Genomic DNA, 18,744 nt, shown 5'->3' with positions numbered 1-18,744 from the left:
GTGTACAGATTTATCTGAACTATAATTTATATATATATATTGTAATGAAATTGTGACGTGAAGTGGAAATCATGGGAGAAGAAAATCGCAAGCACTTTCGTTACCTCACTAATATATTTCCAGTTATCCATTCTGATACTGACAATGTGGATGTACCGCCTAATACTCCTTGCATTTCCAAATTGGATGTCTTCCTTTTGGCTTCTTCCATATTTATGCACATTGTGGATATGTGTTTTGATTATAACATCGCTATTCAATACATTTTGACTGGCAAAATAACATATTTTGCTTGGACAATTTGCCTTATCATCATTCCATCTCTGATAAATGTCATTGTCAGTAAAAGGATGCAACGTCAAGATAAAGAAGTGAAGTAGATTATACTTATACAATATATCTATATTAACTAATTAAATTATATCATTGATTCCATGTAATGGTTGATAATTATCTGAACAACGTGTGTTCCTTGGTGCAGATAAATTCCGGCATGGATCCATTAGAGGATAACAAGACAATACGCTTAATGATTAAAAATAATTTGTATTTTGCGGTTGCTGTAATCTTACAATTAGCACCAGTTATACATTATTACGATACTTTGAAATATGCATTAAAAGCACGCAAATACAAGAAGTCTGGGGATCGTGTTGGCGAAAGGCGATATTATGTGAAAATGCTCAAAGAAGATGAAGATGTTGCATTACTAAGAGTATTTGAATGTTTTTTGGAAGCTGCACCGCAACAAATTCTGCAATTAACTTTAATGTTAAAGTATTACCATGCTGAAATTAATTTTGAGTGTATTTATCATTTTGAATATGTTTTAATATTAATATTAATTTATTTTAATCTTGTATTTTATAATTCTTTTAATATATTTCTATATTTCCAGTTATACATCAAGTAGGTAGCATTGTCAGCTCGCTTGCAAGTATGGGTTGGGCAATGGCTAGTTATCATCGTAGCATTCGATTAGCTCAACAAGATAAATCAAATATTGGTGTTATAGGAATTGTTTTACAATTTCTATGGCACTTTTGCATTACAGGTATATATTCAATAATGAATATGTAAATTAATGTTTGAGATTGAAAGAGATGGGGTGAATGAAATTCATATATTATCATCATGATTACAGTGGCAAGAATCTTATCAATCAGTGTTATTGCAAGTATCTGGCCTATCTATACAATAATTTGTTGCATTACACATTGGATATGTATGACAATATGGATCTTAATCGATTCCCATGGAATATTAGAGTTTTGTCGAACTTACAATCATCCACCGCATATGCAACCAACGTTGAAAGAACGCTTTTATTCTATATTGTTTGCCGGAGTTATCGGCATAGTTCATATTTTCATATACTTAAATGCCGTAGATGGAAACACATTTTGGAAGCATTTTTGTTTTTATGTGCTTTGCTTCTTGGAAAATATTATGTCAGTCTTATTGTGGCGATTCAATTCTTCTCTCGCAGTTAGAAATGCTTGGTACTTTAATGTGTTTTTCGCTTTTGGAGTTATCTTCTTCTTTGTGGGGATTGCAGCAATGATTATGTATTACACGTTTCATCCTTCAAAAAAGCAACCTCGTACCTCAGGTGCATCCCTTCAAATAGCATAAATTTAGATGTTTAAATTTAAATGTTCTTACTTAAAATAGAGTAAGCAATACAATTTTACATTATCATTTGTAAGGACATTTTATATTTTGTATGAAGAATCTCAACAACACATGTAATATTTTTTATGTATTTATACATATATTACATTCCAAATTTTCAGATGTCAATTTTATATACAATTCTATTAAAGTTTATAGTTTGTAGTTTTTAGCATACAACTTTTAAAAGTTTTGTAAAATAAAATAGCTTATATATTGTATTCCTACAAAATATTTTTTGTACTGAAGTTTTCAATATAAGAAAATGTTTATTTAAATATTCCTTAATTCAGGTTGGAAATAAGTAACATCTCAGGGACATTTATGTAATTTGTGAATTCAAAATGTTACATCAATGTATTATTGTATCATTTTAAACATAATTATGTGATAAATCTAATGTCAATACTCAAAAGACTGTTATTTTACAATATTGGATTAAATATTTCGAACAAAATAAGCACAAGTAGCAAAAAAAATTAATTTACATACATATTTATAAAAATATTTGCCTTTTTTATGTGGGAATTATATTAAAAGATTATCATAGGTAATTTTGAAGTAACAGAACAATAGTTCTATAATACAATACATTATATGTACGTTTGTACATGTGAATGTGTGTGTATGCGTGCGTTGTATGAACTGGTATATGTCAAAATTTATATTTTTTAGTATTTGTCTCTAATTATTACTCTGCCAAGTTACTTGCCACATTATTTTAATATCATATATCTTGTATATATTTTACAAATCTTTGTACACATTTTATGATGTATTAAATTACATAAGTAAAATACATATATATTGTAGTCTTTCAACATTCTTTCCCAGCAAAATAATTGAAAAAAATAAATACTCTTCATTTATAAAATATGATTCAAAATGACTTGATTTTTCCTATTTCTTCTTATTCCACATTGTCATTTTTTAATTCTTTGACTTTTTATATTACTTTATGTTCTTAAATCTTGTATGATTATATTGGTGCACTATAAGATGTAAATGGTGAAATATATCTTAGTATGCAAAAAAAAAATTGAATTAAAAAATAAAATGTTGCGATAACATACAATAATAAACAAAATATAATGAGACATACATATGCAAGTATATTGAATAATATAAAAACATATGTTAGGAATGATCAATATAGCATTTATTCATAATCCAATTTGATTTGGAAACATAAAATATTTGCTAAAAAAGGAAACGTTTTAAAGATCTTAAAATTTATAATTCACTAAATTAGCTTAATAATTAAATATTATTACATTATATAAGATTTAAGCTTTATTTTTTCATTAGCTAATTGATTAAATATTAAAATAAAATGCAGTGTACATAATAAATTAATATCCAAAGAAATGTGTTAATTTTGCAATCTCTCTTAATAAAGCTGTGTTTCTTTTGAATCAATCAACAGGATTTTGTACTACTATTAATATAAACTCTTTATCTGGTGCAACCATAATTTCATGTTTTTTGCTACGTATGCGCAAAAAAGTTAAATCATTTGTTGGATCCAAATCACGCACAACAGAACGAGCTTTGTCAGATAATTGACTTATTAAGCCTGCATATTGAACTGTTGTTGTATTATCTAATGTTGATTTAATCGGAATACCTATAAAATAAATGTAATTTTATGACAATTTCTTTATAATCACATAAACAAACGATGTTAATTTTCTTATACTGTACCTTCTGCATTAACAACTATTGTGCCAACTACACCCTTATGAGATTGAATTCGTTTCATGGTTTCTTCAACTTCCTGAGCCTAAAAAATATATATTTCATAAGTAATAAAATTTGCAATACAGTTATACTCAAAATTGCATAAAATTAAGAAACTATGTGCTTACCATTTTTAATGTAATATAATCCTACAATTCTTTGGAAAAACAAGGTTTGTAATATCCAATAAACTGGATACAAGATCTCAATTGTAGTATAAATTTCGTTATGATAAAGTTATACTTTTTTCCCTTCTTTTTTTATAGATATCTGTCCCTTTCGAAACACTTTTTATGCAATATAATGCATTAATATGACTATATTTCATAAATATATCTAATAGGTAACGATCAGAGACTCAAAGACTTTAAAGAAAGATCTCAGAAGTATAACAAAAGTGAAGCCGGAAATTGAACTCTAAAGGTGGCGTCCCATCGCACATATTGGTGGCATTCAGCGAACTCAACAGTTGGGCAACGTTACTAGATTTTCCGCTGAATGATGCTCCGCTTATGGCTCTTGCACATGGATTCAAAGGTAAAAATCAATCACATTCGATTACTACTTAGCCGCTCAGTGAGCGTTTGTAATACAATGCATCCATTTACAATTTCAAGGTGGTGACAAAATGTTGCACATTATTCTATTTGGCAAACCTGACAATATACGAAACATTTGCTACTTTCAATCTGTGCAGTTGGGTCTCCTTACTCTTACTTCATGGAATAGAATCATCTAAAAATGGTATTAGTAAATATTTTTTTAATTAACTATATTTATTATTGACATTCACCACATTTATTTATTCGCAATGCTTCCATACTTTGTATGCCAATGTTAAATTAAAATCTGTTGTAGTTTACTTCATGATAAGTATTACAACAATAAGTATGACACTGCGGTTGTTATATGACCATTGTCTATTAACTTTTGTGTAATTTACAATATATATATACGTAAAGTAAAGCTTCTCAATATACAGTATATTTTTTTTATGATTCAAATATTCAATTAATCACGAAATTAAATACATCTAAAAATTATGTACAAAATTATATAGTGTATGCACAATATAATAATAAATTATCAATGAAATAATTCTATGAAAATTTCTAAATGTGAAGCTTATAAAAATATATTCATAACTAGTATTTAAGACTTAACTTGTATTTTTTTCTTCTGAAGTTTCATCATAAACAAATCCTAAACTCATCACAATCTTTATATATAACAATCGTCATATTTCTCTACATTAACTTTATCTCTTGAAATTTAAAATAATAGGGGAATGTGATATATTTTTAATTGAGCTGCCACGAACTGTGAGTCTTCCTAGTTTATTAAATATTTCTCTTTTTATAGATTATAGTTGTCACAAAATTCGACATCATCGTTTTAGTTTCTATCTTTAATTTAGAACACTATGGTAAAGATTTAAAATTTATTATAAGTTTTTTTTGTAATGTAGGTAAAATTGTCAACCCTGTAATGTTACACTAATACCGATAAGAATTTCTTTATGAGTCGTTGTAAATATGACAATATTGTAACAAAACAACAGTGTATCAACGCTTATCACAACAGAAAATACTTGCTGTAAATGATATCTGTACAAATCAATGCGCGATATAGGAAAAACAACATTTATCAGAGCTAGTCCGCTATTTCTGATTGTCTTTACGTATTGCGCGTATTCGTAATTTTTTATCAATGATGATATCAATTATGATAAGACTTTTAAATAAAGATCTAAAATTATTACTAGTATGTCTTCTATGATTCTTTCTACTTTATCAGATTAAAATCTTATTCTTCAGATTTCACAAATCTGTTTGAGTTTAATTTTTCTAATAGTTTATATGAAAAACTGAATTAGTGGAAATTTTAGCAGTTGCAAAAAGTTTTTTTTTTCTTACGTTACTACTATATAATAGCAAGTTTCTTCTGAACTTCCCTACATATCTGAAGAAGTTTGGTTCCGGTGGTGTCTCGTTACGACGTTTAATACATTTTTTAATAAATTATTAAGTAAATTGAAAAATACTTAAGAAAGTACACGATTAAAAAGTATTCGTTTTGGAGCAAATTTTTTTATTTGCGTTCGCTTATTTAACTAGTTTTTCGTCTCGTGCCGAAGTTAAAATTATTAGCAACAAAGAAATGATTAAACTATGAAAATAGCTGATGTTCATGAAACGATACATCATTAGCAAGGCATTAAAAAGTTTTAAAAAATTCAGAAAATTTAAATTGATTTATGGAAAATTTATCCGCTGGTCAAATTCGCGTTTATAACTTTGACCATCGCCGTTGCTAAAGAAATCTATATATACATATATGTCTGCCATAATTTAATTATTGCTTCGGTTCTCAGTGTGTTTAGTCACCGAACCCTGCCCGAGGGTGAACGTAGATGCGATTTTATATAACCGGTACGATAATCGATCACATCACGCGACGATCCGTCTGACGAACCATGCCTGTGTCTCCTGCTCCACCTGCAAATGAAAACTATATTACTCATTATGATTCTAACAACTGTTAACTAAAGATCTTAATTAGCATGCAGAACGCGTTTTTCTTTCACTGACTCGACAAAAAAATCGCATGGAACATTTCCAACATTACTGCGCTCTTTGACGTTCTTTATTAATTTTAACGTGCAATCCCAAAGAAGAATTACAAAAATATGTAATTGTTCTTTTTCATATTTATTCTGTTCACGTATATTTCAGCTAAATAGTACATAATATAGAATAAATTTAAGATTTATTGTTGCATTTCAAGTTATATATCAAACTTATATCAAAATATTTATTTTATTTTTTTTAATACCAATTTCAAATAAACTCATAAATTCAATTTATTACTATTGAATTTGGAATAAAAATGTGTGACCTTTCTTAATGCATATAAATTTTAAATTGCATTATGTTGTTTTTCTTACAAACTTTCAATTCTTGTTATACATTTTTAGAAAATTTTCAGGCAAAAGTATCAAATTTATGTCTATCGCAGAAAGTCACTCTTATTTCCCATTATTACATGGCAATATAAATTCTTGATATTTTATAGTGTAATGAAAAATTTTCTGATGAGATATATAATTGATCATCATAGGATTGCCCGTTTGTTTACAAAAAATGTAATCAACGAAACTTAATTATAACAGTAACTGTTCCATTTAATATCAAACAACATGACTCATATCGCAATGCTTCATTCCAAAAAGTTTCATGGCGCACACGAACGATATAAATAATTAATATAAAAAATTATTTGAAACATTCACGAATACCAGAAACATTCATATGACAGGATACTAAACAAATCACTACGAGCTACGGATAAGAAGATGCGAAGAGACTTAGAGTTTTGCAAAGATACATTCCTCATTGCACGCACGTGCTTTCGATATACAGGGTACTTGATCAATATCGCTATATTTTTCATTCTAGATTTTTTGTCAATTCAAAAGCACAAATTCTCTTCTATGAAAAGTATGAAAGAGAAAGAGAAAAGGGGGAGATGGAGAGAAGGATGAAGAGGGCGGAAGAGAGGAAGGGTCAAAGAAAGAAAAAATGGGGATATTCTAGGTTCTTTTTAAATGGCATTTAAAAATGACAAAAAATAAAGGCATCTTGTGAATTGGAAAATGTAAGTAAACGAAAAGTCTTACTCTTCTCTTTAAATTTAAACTGCCGAATTGTAATTTATTATTTTCCGTTTTTTAATAAAATATTTAGTGTTAGAAGAGAAATATTAAAAAATATGAAAAGTATATTTCACAAATTGACTGCAAAAATAAAAAAAAAGTAGTAATATGCTTAGAATACCCTGCATATATTGACTATCAATGCTCGGTTCTTATGCGCTACATCACATTCTGCTGCTAGCTTCGATAGCAATACAACATATACGTAGCTCAATACAGCGCTTCCAAAATAATTTGCGACTGTCAATCATTTGCTAATAAATTTCTGCTCAATTAATTCCAGCACTTTTCAATTTTTTTTTTTTTTTTTTTTTTTTTTTTGAGCGAAACACAACACGGCACAAGACAACGCCTATGTAGCGCTACTTGTTCGCCAGCCAACTATCACGATCACGCTTGAACTTCGGTGTTTCAACCCTTCCGCGGCTTTATTTTTACCTGATTTTCTCTCTTACCGCGCCGCGCGTGACTTCGACGAAGCCACCAGCCTTATCGTTCTCATACCTTGCTGGTGAATATGAGAATCGTGCGAGTAGCTGTTGTTGACGACGTTCACGGCGGTCGAGGTCGAGGTTGAGGTGATGGAAGTTGAGATGGAAGGAAGGACACGGCGTGATTGGATTTCGGATGTCGAGCTGTACTGTTGCGAGCTGTTAACGTGCCGATGGGCGGCCGGCTGGCTGTTGCTGCTGTTGCTGCTAATCGGCAGCAACGTCTGGCCGTCCCCGTGCGCAGCGGAAACGCCGTAGCTCCTCAAGCGCTGCTGACGTGGCTGGATGGACGCCGCGCGGCTCCTAACGACAGTCTTGCTGCCGCATTGCCGGTCACCCCCCGTGGTACTGTGTATATATATATCAAGCCCGAGGCTCTCATCAGTCGATCTCCTCAGTCTTATCTCGGTGCGGGGGCAACTGCGGGTGGCTCCTCCCGACGATGTCTCGCAGCGCGATGCATTTTTGTTGGTGTTTTCTTTTTTTTTTTTTTTTTTAATTTAATTAAATGGGGGAAACGGAAGGGATCGTGGGAACTGTCGTGCAATCCTGATCGGGTTCCTTTTTACGCTTCTCGTGTGTTCGCGTTAAATCGCGACAATCGTACGGTTAGGTGCACCGAAAGCTATCCACTCGGGTGCCCCTCATCACTTTCTAACCTATCCACCCTTTTGTCTACTTAATTCTACTTTTATTCTCACAGTTATGAACTCTCGCTGGCGTTTCTCCCTCTCCTCCCCCCACACTAATCTCCATCTAACTTACGAGAATAAAGGGCCCTAAGTAAGTAAAAAGGGATTGGAAAGTGATGGGGGTGAACCCGAATGGAGCTTCCGATGCTCCGAACTATACAAGTTGCAATGGAAAACATCGTCATACAAATTCGAATTTGGAATTTAAACTGCGTATTCAAGCAGTCGATCATATAACTGAGCCATTATAATCGAATATTAAACACAATATTAATACTTTTTATCATTTGGAAAAGAAGAGAATAACTTACAAAATGATCTAACGTAAAGAAAGAGTGCTAAAATTTTTATCTTGATTCTTATCTCCACAGATTTATATAATAAAGTAACAATATAATAATACAAATAAAATGCAATAATAATATAACAATTTGTATGATAAATTTTCAATCAAAATATTTCTTGTTTCTTTTTTTCTAGGAAAAAAATTACAATTCTTGGAATATAGAAATCATAGAAATAACTTCGATTTAATGGCTGTCTCTATGAATGCTGTATTTCAACGACGGCTAGATCACTAATTGATCAGGCAGGGCAATGAGGCAAACAAACAAGAGCACGTAATCAAATGTTAAGGGTAAAGTAGGGTAAAATACACCGTTCCAGGATTTTAGAAGCATGGCCATCAAAAAGGCAAGCAATTTTTTAAATTTTCGAGGGCAATGACAAAATTAATTACGCCTCTAACACGCGTTTTATCATCTCTCCGTTGATTAATGTTTACACAAATGTGGCTAATACAGCTATAGAATGCACCGAAGCTAATTGAATGACTGAAAAGAAAATAATATCAGAAAAAAGCGTGAAGAGAAAGAGAGAGAGAGAGAGAGAGAGAGAGAGAGAGAGAGAGAGAGAGAAAATGGACATACTACTTGTTTTAAGAGTCAATGAAAAGTAAGCCAAGCTCAAACGTATGCATGCAGAATGAAAAAAATGGGGAAAAAAATGTTACAAATCATGCGCCTATTGACATTTATACCGCTTGCTCTTTTACGGAAAATTCATCGGAAATAACAATTAATTTATTGCGAGATATTCTTTATTATCCGATTGCGTAGTAAAATAAGTTTGTGACTATTGATTTACATCCAAAAATAAATTTTTTGTAATAATTATCCGTACGCGATATAATTATCCTTGAGAAATATTTGAATATATTCTACCATAAAAATTCAACTGTTTTTTTTTTAATGTCATATAGAAATGTTGATATAATTTATTGAACATTTTAACTTTTACACACACATACACGCACGCATGCACGCACACACATACACACATATCGCGTTAATTTTTATGTATGAAATTGTCCGAAGAGCTCTTTTTTTGCTTTGTGTTGCAATTTGTGATGTTTAAAATAAATGTCCTGATAATTGTTGCAAAAAAAGATGAATTTTCGGTAGCGCCAGAGCAAGACGAATAGAATGTATTTTCTTACCTTGTACTGTGACTCATGAGGACTACGTTTCTGTAACAGCATATAATGGATCCTGATTGTTGGGAAGCGAGTGATGAAGTGTCGACATCGATTTTATAAACAATATACAACGAGCAGCTCAAGCAATCCAATCATTTATTTTCCCAATTTTTCTGCCTAAGCAAATCAAGCTCCAAGAGTGGAACAATGTGCACTTTTGTTATGAAAATATCCGATAAACAATAAAATTGAAAAATTATAATATGTTGGTTTAAAAAAAAATACTTTTTTAAGTAGATGCAAAAATTTTGAAGTATGAAAAGAGTAAAAATAAAATAAAAAGAAACATATTTTTACCAATATTCATTATTAAACTTTCTCCATAAAAAATCGTATAAAAAAATGACAAACGCATAATTTATTTTAATTATGTACCAAAGATACTGTTCTCGAGACAACAAAATCTAAAAAGTATTAAATATAAAAATTAAACGAAAGATAGTTTGGTTTTCACATTGATTAAGTTCCTGATGTATTTAAAGGAATCTGATATTTCGAACAAAACTGCGCAAAATATTTGAACTTTTTTAGCCTGCTTACATTATCGCCCGTGTGTGTACGTAAATGTGTATTTCTTGCTACAAAATGTACTCATTTAATTGTACTTTAAATCTGTTGCATATTCCAGGCATCCTGTAAAATAATATCAATACAAGTTTTGAATTTTCGTAAAGCGTGACGGTGTTGCACAAGTTGTCTCTAAATGCGAAAGAAACCATACTCGACATAATTGCTTCTGTATGACATCTCTATTTAGCGAAACAAAATATTTCATGTAATCTGAAAATATGGCATGTATGGATAACGTGAGCTGCAAAGCTGCAAAGTGGCTGATGAAATGCAAAGTAAATTACAAGAATTGTATGAACACAAGCTTAGATCGAAACTTAAGAATTTTCTAAACGACCTTAAGTAATATAACGGTGAATAATATGTTAAAATAATAGTTTGCACTTTTCTTACTGATAAGACAATTCCTAATGTCATGTTTGATCAGACAGTTTCTCCGAAATGGGATTATATTGAAATTGTACGTTGTGCGAAAACCGGCGTATTTTCAGGAAAATATCTATATTACTTTTTACGAAAGCGATTACTTAAATATATCTTATGTCTTTCAAAAGATCGAAAAAATTAAGACAGTATAAAAGATAACTGTATAGATGTGTATAGATAAGTCAAGCACATCCTACTTAAATAAGACTACGCGCTGCTTCTATTTTTGTGCCAAATAAGGTAAAAAAACAACAGTCCGATATTGTTGCAAGAGAGAAAGAAAATGTATAGAAAGATAGATAAATGTAGAACGTATAAAAAACTTACTAGAAAAATTATAGACTAAAAGAGGAAATAAATAAACTCCGAATTAAATGTGCATACCACAGAACTTATATACGGAGGGAATACGAATTAAAGAAACATACCGGAGAATCTTCGTTATGTAATCTGGCCAATTATCCGGAAACATGACGAGGAAGAAACCGACTGCTATGAAGATCAATCCCGCTAATTTCATACCTACGAAGCACGCTCCGTAGAAAATAATGTCCAAAGCTGCAATTAGATTAATAATTAGCTTCTCACGGTGCTGTAAAAATTAAAAGTAAACAATTCTGTTATTATATTGAAAACTTGTGTAAGCAAAAATATTCCTATTCTTATTTCTACATTCATTTCTTATTCACAAATTTATGTTAAATGCTACAATTTATTTTATTGTTAAATACTGCTGGTGTACTGAAGTTATTTAATTAAATTAAGATTCATCACTTTAGATTAAACTAGTCAATCAATTTTATTTACCAGCGGACACAGGTACAGCTGTTATTAATCCAAGAGTGATAAACAAGTCGTAAGTGAACGCGATGCTGAAATTGCCAATCATATTTGCAACTGTAAACAAATCGTTCAAAGCACATGTTAGTTATATAAATACATATATTTCCGTTCTAAATAATAGTCTAGTTTAACGTAAGTTCTGACCTAAGTGGAGAATGCTCGCGGAAAGTAATGCTGCCCACGGAAATCTTGCCCAATACATGGTTTCCACTCCGGAAAAGTAAAGGGTGAGACAAACCGGCCATAATAGAGTGGCGTTACACAAACCAATAAGAGAAAAAAATAGAGACATTTGGCCAAATGTGGTTTCTCCTATCACTTTCTTAAAAAGAACCTGAAGAAAGTAATTTATTAAACATCTTATCTTTCATAATATTGTAATTGTAATGCAAATCAGAGATGACACTGTATGCTTACTTTGTAAACGGCAGAACCAGCCGCCGCTGCTGTAGCTAAAACAACACCTCCCAATGTTGGACTTCCAGTTATGCCATCCATATAAGCTAACAACGCGATACCGGTATTGCAAAGGATTACTGCGACTATCTGCAAACGACGAGAAAGATTTCAAGTTAAATTTGATAATGGAAGATCTTTCTTTTATCATAAAAAAGCATACAAAAATCTTTTTTTGTGTTGTATAAACTCGTAAAGAAGTTAAAATATAATAAAATATTATAGAGATTGGTGTGTGATAGTGCTTTTATTTTTACAACAAAAATATTTTATATATTAAAAAAATTTCTCTCAAATTACTGACCCTCACACCCACGAATTGTTCGTGAAGGATGACCCATGAGAGCAGGTAGACACACGAGACGTTGGTCGCAAATAGCGCCATTACGTCCGTACTTAACAATATCCTCAGCGAAAGTATGTACAAATAATTCGTGATAACCCACAGGGCGCAGAAGAGACTGCATCTAATTAAAAATCGACCACCTGTGAAGCCCTTGTCGCGAAAACCGCGAAAGCTCTCAGCAATTATCTCGGAAGGGGTGACGCACTTGGTCCTGACAGCGCGACAGATGAAGTATACCGGAAAGTACAGGACCTCCCAGTTGGTGCAGAACCACGTCGTGAAGAAGGGTGCATTGTACGGAGGGATGATCTGTGGACAATTATCGCGACGTTATCGTTCAAGGAATCAAACAGAGGAATGAATGAATCGATTGGAATAAACTTACATGTTGATGATGAAGTCCGTTCGAGGAGGAATTCGCGGAAGCGATCGTCTGCAGGATTTCGTCTGACTTATGAAAATACAAATACTTAATGCAATGGGTCGCACCGACCCAACTCGCGGTTACGCATAATGTCACACATATTCCGAAGTATATCTGTAATTGAGAATAATTAGTTTGAATGACAACGAGTGATACATATTACAGACACGAAAAAGAACTACTTTTAGAAAATGGTAATCTCTTTAAAAAAAAATATGTTTATTACACAAGTATAATATATTGTAATCATTTTTCAATCAATACATTTTGCTCACATAACTTGTATTCTGTTTTATTTCTTATCAAAAAGAATCTAATTATTTCAAATAAACAGACAATAAGCAAATATGGTTTTCAAATGGTTTCAGCTTCGAGTCAAAAATACAATTGACCTTCTAATACCTTTTTTGCGCTCTTCGCGCAGAAAGAGGAGAAACAGGCCACAATTGAGCTTGAATGGTGTGGTTGTTGAGCAACCGGAGTTGGAATCGGCGTCACATGAGTTGACGATTGAGTTTGACCTGTCGAATGAACTTGGACACCTCCGGTCCCACTATCGCCGCCTCCGCCGCCGCTTCCTGTGGCACTTTCGGTTGTCTCCAAAGTGCGACAGCTCGAGGCGGAGTCGCCGCAACCATCGGTGCATCCCTGCTGTTGATCGCATGCTAAAATATTGACGGTTTACTGAATTATCATCTTACGGTGTCTCGGAGATAAAAATAATTTCGAATTTAAATTTATATATAAAAAGACGTACATTTAATTCGACAATTTATATATTTATCGTTAGATTATCGTGATCTGTGCTCGAGGCAAAATAAGCTACGGATTAAATTTACTTTTATATTTATTCTCGTCGGAAAATAAAGTCATGTGAAGTGCGCGCAATTGTGTGCACGTGTCTTTAACATTTTAAAGTAATATGATACGTGCGACTTTTCTGAAGCATTTTTTGCAGTTTGTTTGCAGCTTTATCTTTACAATAGGCAAAATAGATGTAATTGGCAGCCTTATTTATGAGCTTTAAGCAACCTACGGCAAATCGGAATATTATGCGTATGTTACGGTATTTTAACGATGCTAAAATGCTAATATTAAAACTAATACTAACAGGCTAATACAGGCTTCCTTAAAAATTAATATTTTTCCGTAAATACTGCAGATACTACAAAATGCTATCAGTCCGTTGCTAAGTCTGTTGTATTCTCCAATTGATATTGGAATGATTGTAATACGAAGCATCGTCTTAAATTGTATTCGCTTTCAGTCACAGATTCTATATCTAACAAATTTATTGCAGTATAGAGCCATTATTTGTTTTATTTTCCAATATTAGCAATATTTAAAAAATTTATAATTTTTAAACTAGAATTGCATTATGATTTAGGAGCATCTAATTTAACTCTTTCGTTCCCACTGTAGTTATATAACTACGTATTTAAAATTATAAACTAAAATATTATAGCCATTTATATTTCCATATTAGCTCTTTTCAGTCTTGTATACATGATTCTAAACACGTATTTTGATATGTATTTACAAATTTCGCAATAAAATATTAAAATATTATCATCTCTCATTTTTCGCCATCACAATTCGATGACAAGAGTTATTTTAAACGCAATTAATGTTTAAAAGTAATAATTTTCCTGAAATATTTTAAATAGATTTACTAATCAAAGATAAGGAAAAAAATTTTACAATGCAAATTATTGTACACAGTTACAATAAAAATAAAATTGTTGCTGAATAATAACAAATACAAAAAGCTTTAAATTTTTTTGAAAATGTCAACTTTTTTATGAATAATTTATTCGCTACGTAATTTGCACAAAAAAACGAACAAATATTTTGTTGTTAACTATTAAACAATTTGAGAACGAAAGAATTAAATTAATCAAGCAATATAATTAATATTTTTAGTTACCACATTAAATATCGATAAACTTGTCTTAAATCAAATTTCGCTAGCAGTGAAATAAGGTCAAGAGGTCGCTGAAATGTTTTCATAATCAATATTAAATAGCCAGAACAACAGCGATTGTTTACGATTAAAGCAACTTTGATTTTCTTTAGCTTACACTCTGATATCTGTGGTTAAAAGGGTAGATAGGACCGGTACAATCTATATTCGCACGCGAGCTTACCTGAAGCACGGAGTGCAACCTGAATAGGGGTGACAAACGGCCCATGAATCTGCTGATCTTCGCTGAAGGTTAAATTTGATGGACGCAATCGTCGGGGGTGAAATATCGTTGATACTTCACCAACTCCTCCGCTACCCATAGCTCAAGCGTGCTCTTTGAAAAATGTCATTAGAGAGAGAGGGGAGAGAGGGCAGGAGAGGAGAGAGAGCGCGCGCGCGCGAGAAAGAGAGAGAAAGAGATCGCGTTCAATGTAGCTGAGCAACACGCTACACGGGTTATCGCAATTGGAAACGACACATGCGAGGTATTCGGTGCAAGGCTACTCAGAATTTGCTATAAACTTGTTGATCCCTTGACGTACATTTACGAACGTGTATCAGCGACGCGCACACATATACGACGTTCGCTAAAATTCGTGTTATGCGACAACCACATTTGAGAATTGTAGGAAAATTGGATATTATTATCCATAAGATCAATTCTCGCCGTGTAGTTACAGAAAAGTGCGTCCTATGTCCAAAATTGATCGTTAATGCAACAAATTTGGGATTAGCAATACAATCTCTGCGTTTGCTGAATGTAATATTGTAAAGTCCGAAAGGAAGGTTTGAAGTTGATATAATTTCAGTAAGAAAGAAATGTACAATGCTATGCGAATATATTAATTATCTCGTGCTTTAATTTGTGTTTGGATATTATATTATATTCCCGTGTGTTTCGATATCTGATTTTGCAAAAGTGAAATTATTCTCAATCCTGGAATTCAATGCTAAATGTACGTTCGTGGTAATTGCAGAAAAACACGATAATTGAGATAAAGTATAATAGCGCACAAGAACTTTTGAAATTATAGTTATACAATTATTGCAATATAATTACAATTTCGAATTCTGAAATAAAATGAATAAATTGGTAGCGCGGTCAGCGTTTAATAGCGCTTTAATAAGCTAGCAATATTAAGCGTCAAATAAATAAACAGAATTTATAAACATATTGTATCGAGAGCATTATTAATATATGCCGAAAGCGCAAGGTTGACAAATTAAAAAAAAAAGCACAATTTTTCGGTTAAAAGTATTTGGTGAAAATTGTCGCTCAGAACGTTATCAATTTTTTGATGTACAAAATCAAACATATACTTCCACTCGAAATATCGAAAGCTTTTGTAAATCAGATTAATTAATTTAAAAAATCTCCACTTTAAAAATAGCAAGAAATAATTTTAAAATATAAATTTTGATGAGATATATATCGATGCGGATGTTGTTATGCCAAACTTCTATATAAATTCTTATGGCAGTTTCAAAAGTAAAAAATTTGACTAATTAAATTATCGTTCAGACGCGAGATGACGTCTACTTTATCGATAAACAAAGTATTTAATTCGTCGTACGTAATAACTAATGACACCATTCACAAATGAGGTGTAAGACATAGTGTGGCGAACAAGTTCCGTAATGAAAGAGCATGCACTCATAATATTCTCCGTTTCGGGTTTCATCGAGCTCAAGTGACACTGAAATTGAGCTCGTTGTAAGATCTTTACGTACCTTCCTTACGTTTTTCTTCCGAAGTTGCGTCGTTTTCGACCTGCGACGTATCCATGATTCATGGTCCACTTCGGGCGATCCCGACCGATTTCTTACGCTTAACTCAATTTATCACGCGAGATCAATGTCACAAAGTGTCATCGCTGTGGACCGCGGATTCGCGACAATCGAATTTTCACTCGTCAATTAACATTTATTTAATAAGGAGCTCGCGACATAATTAGCCTGCCGCACGATTCATCATTGCTGGAAGGGTGTCATGCAGCTGATCGCGAACTGTTTACACACGAGAACTGTATGATTTTATTTCAAAGAATATTTACTTTTATATTTATACGCAGACTGACGATACTCTTTGAGTTACCCTGAGAGGAGGAGAATGAAAAACGGTGGTTCCTGCGTGCACATCCACCACGTATTGCACCGTGTTGTGGTTAGAGATGGTCTTAAGCGCCCTGCCATGCCATTGATTACCCAACCCTTGTAAGCAAGCCCGTTCACTAAGCCGCTCGCGCGTCTGCGCTTGCACCGTCCGCATCTACTTTCGCTGCTGTTGCGCCATTTCGATTACAGCTTCTCGGTGTGAAGTTGCGTACAGAATATTCCGAAACGAACGATTCATTCCTTTAATGCGTTAATTAATTCCTTGATGCGGAAGAGATTTAATTTAAAGATCAAGACTCGAGTTTCTCAAAGCTCTCGGAATAATTAACGTTCTAACTAATTCGCGTATAATTTTCCAATTGCAAACAGTATTTGTATTCTTGCTATTGTATTCCATGAAAAAATTGGTGAAATAATATATATAATATTATATAATTACTATGTAAATATAATTTATTACTGTTTTATTTTCTCATTTTCGTATGTTTATTACTCGTATCGTTATATTTACAACAATTTTCTCTCTCTCTTTTTCTCTTTCTCTCCCTCTCTCTCACTCACTCAATGTTAAAGCAGCGCACGCATAGCCTAATCATGTAATCGATTGTAATTGACGCACAACTATATTCACTCTTCATTCGCGCCATACACCAAGTATTGTCGTGATTCACTCGAGTTCTATAGTTTCTACAATTTTGCGTGGCTAACTAGGAAAAAATATTTTCTTATGTATATTCATGAAGTGCAGTATCACATTAATTTTTCTTCAATGCCGCACAATATCGTGCAACGTGTAATGACTCACAGTTACGAGGAAATGCTTTGGATTTTATTAAAGTTAAATTGCAAAGGGTTTCCAGGTGATTTTGGTAAATAACTGTTGTTAATTTGCTGAAAAAATATTTTATTTTCCGTATTTTCTGAAATAAAAAATTCGATTAATTCTAAGCGATGTATGAAGTAAGCCTTCGTGATCTTACTTCGATATTGATTTCAATGTCGCGCTAGATGTAAGTACGAAGTATGTAGTAATGTTGTTCTTTTCTCTTTGTAAGAGAAGGTATAAGTACAAATATATACAGATATATAAATAGATATACATTGATGCACAATACGATATGTTCGCATCGTAGTAAATTACAGATGGTTGAATGTTTCAATAATAGCCTAAAGCTTTACATGTTAATTATTAACAATGTATTAAAAATATATATATGTATATAATTCACAAAAATTCCAGAATGGAATTATAAATATTCTTTCAAACATAAAAAAAAGATATAAAATCGATGATGTAATGCTGTCTACTTTGATTTTTTATAATTATGATTTATAACCACATTACTTTACTAGTTATACCTAATAGCTTTTTAGTGTTATGTAGATTTTACTAAAAAATTATTCCCATCTGTATTTACCACTATAACAAAAGTTAAACTAATAAATTAAATAATCAGTACAGTCAGAATCGCGATTTAATCGCAGTTGTATCGCAGAATAACACAGAAGTTAAATCAAATTATAATCAACTTTCTCTTATAAACTTTATATTAAGCTTTCGAAAAGTGAAGCGACAAGCTATAATGGCGACAAAATAAAGTAAATTGTTTTAAAATATATATTATTTAAACAGATATATGCATCACATAAATTATTTATAAAATAATTTTAAAATATTTCCAATGTATCTTCTTGAACATCTAAGAATTTGCACACCCATAGCGTTATGTTATGAAAATAGTATCATTA

The 18,744-nt window shown here is 32.0% G+C and overlaps 3 protein-coding genes across 9 annotated transcripts; 1 reads left to right on the top strand and 2 right to left on the bottom strand.

The window, feature by feature from the left end:
• The first annotated feature begins 71 nt into the window (after positions 1-71).
• On the top strand, positions 72-2,475 carry LOC105672280 (XK-related protein 6). Its single transcript, XM_012367117.2, has 4 exons — positions 72-371; positions 482-806; positions 899-1,054; positions 1,145-2,475. Exons 1-4 carry the CDS (start codon positions 72-74, stop codon positions 1,633-1,635), a joined length of 1,272 nt encoding a protein of 423 aa, XP_012222540.1. The 3' UTR covers positions 1,636-2,475.
• A 334-nt stretch (positions 2,476-2,809) lies between these two features.
• On the bottom strand, positions 2,810-3,684 carry robl (roadblock). Its single transcript, XM_012367118.2, has 3 exons — positions 3,543-3,684; positions 3,379-3,457; positions 2,810-3,301 (listed from the first exon to the last, which is right to left on the bottom strand). Exons 1-3 carry the CDS (start codon positions 3,543-3,545, stop codon positions 3,090-3,092), a joined length of 294 nt encoding a protein of 97 aa, XP_012222541.1. The 5' UTR covers positions 3,546-3,684; the 3' UTR covers positions 2,810-3,089.
• A 1,051-nt stretch (positions 3,685-4,735) lies between these two features.
• Positions 4,736-17,120, bottom strand: LOC105672301 (solute carrier family 35 member F3). Of its 7 annotated transcripts, none has more exons than XM_067352795.1 (12): positions 16,612-17,117; positions 15,062-15,214; positions 13,317-13,579; positions 12,876-13,028; positions 12,449-12,799; positions 12,106-12,234; positions 11,833-12,022; positions 11,653-11,742; positions 11,274-11,403; positions 9,811-9,840; positions 7,568-7,968; positions 4,736-5,912 (listed from the first exon to the last, which is right to left on the bottom strand). In XM_067352795.1, exons 2-11 carry the CDS (start codon positions 15,198-15,200, stop codon positions 7,581-7,583), a joined length of 1,863 nt encoding a protein of 620 aa, XP_067208896.1. In that variant the 5' UTR covers positions 15,201-15,214; positions 16,612-17,117; the 3' UTR covers positions 4,736-5,912; positions 7,568-7,580. The 7 variants fall into 7 exon arrangements, with proteins under 7 accessions (XP_067208896.1, XP_067208894.1, XP_012222575.1 ...); XM_067352793.1 differs by having other exon boundaries at positions 7,634-7,968; positions 16,612-17,116; XM_012367152.2 differs by lacking the exon at positions 7,568-7,968 and having other exon boundaries at positions 16,612-17,115.
• Between the last annotated feature and the right edge of the window lie 1,624 nt (positions 17,121-18,744).

The sequence above is a fragment of the Linepithema humile genome, chromosome 4, assembly GCF_040581485.1.
Source record: "Linepithema humile isolate Giens D197 chromosome 4, Lhum_UNIL_v1.0, whole genome shotgun sequence".
NCBI lineage: Eukaryota > Metazoa > Arthropoda > Insecta > Hymenoptera > Formicidae > Linepithema > Linepithema humile.
This window is presented reverse-complemented; position numbering and strand designations above follow the sequence as displayed.

Bases quoted from the DNA above. Each gene is read 5' to 3' on its own strand.
- robl (XM_012367118.2), bottom strand. The intron at 3,302-3,378 runs GTACAGTATAAG...TTTATTTTATAG, and splicing joins AATAGTTGTTAATGCAGAAG to GTATTCCGATTAAATCAACA.
- LOC105672301 (XM_067352795.1), bottom strand. From the start codon at position 15,200: ATGGGTAGCGGAGGAGTTGGTGAAGTATCAACGATATTTCACCCCCGA. The intron at 12,800-12,875 runs GTAAGTTTATTC...AATTGTCCACAG, and splicing joins ACGGACTTCATCATCAACAT to ATCATCCCTCCGTACAATGC. The intron at 11,404-11,652 runs GTAAATAAAATT...ATCTAATTGCAG, and splicing joins AGCTGTACCTGTGTCCGCTG to CTTTGGACATTATTTTCTAC.
- LOC105672280 (XM_012367117.2), top strand. From the start codon at position 72: ATGGGAGAAGAAAATCGCAAGCACTTTCGTTACCTCACTAATATATTT. The intron at 372-481 runs GTGAAGTAGATT...TCCTTGGTGCAG, and splicing joins TGCAACGTCAAGATAAAGAA to ATAAATTCCGGCATGGATCC. The intron at 807-898 runs GTATTTATCATT...CTATATTTCCAG, and splicing joins TGCTGAAATTAATTTTGAGT to TTATACATCAAGTAGGTAGC.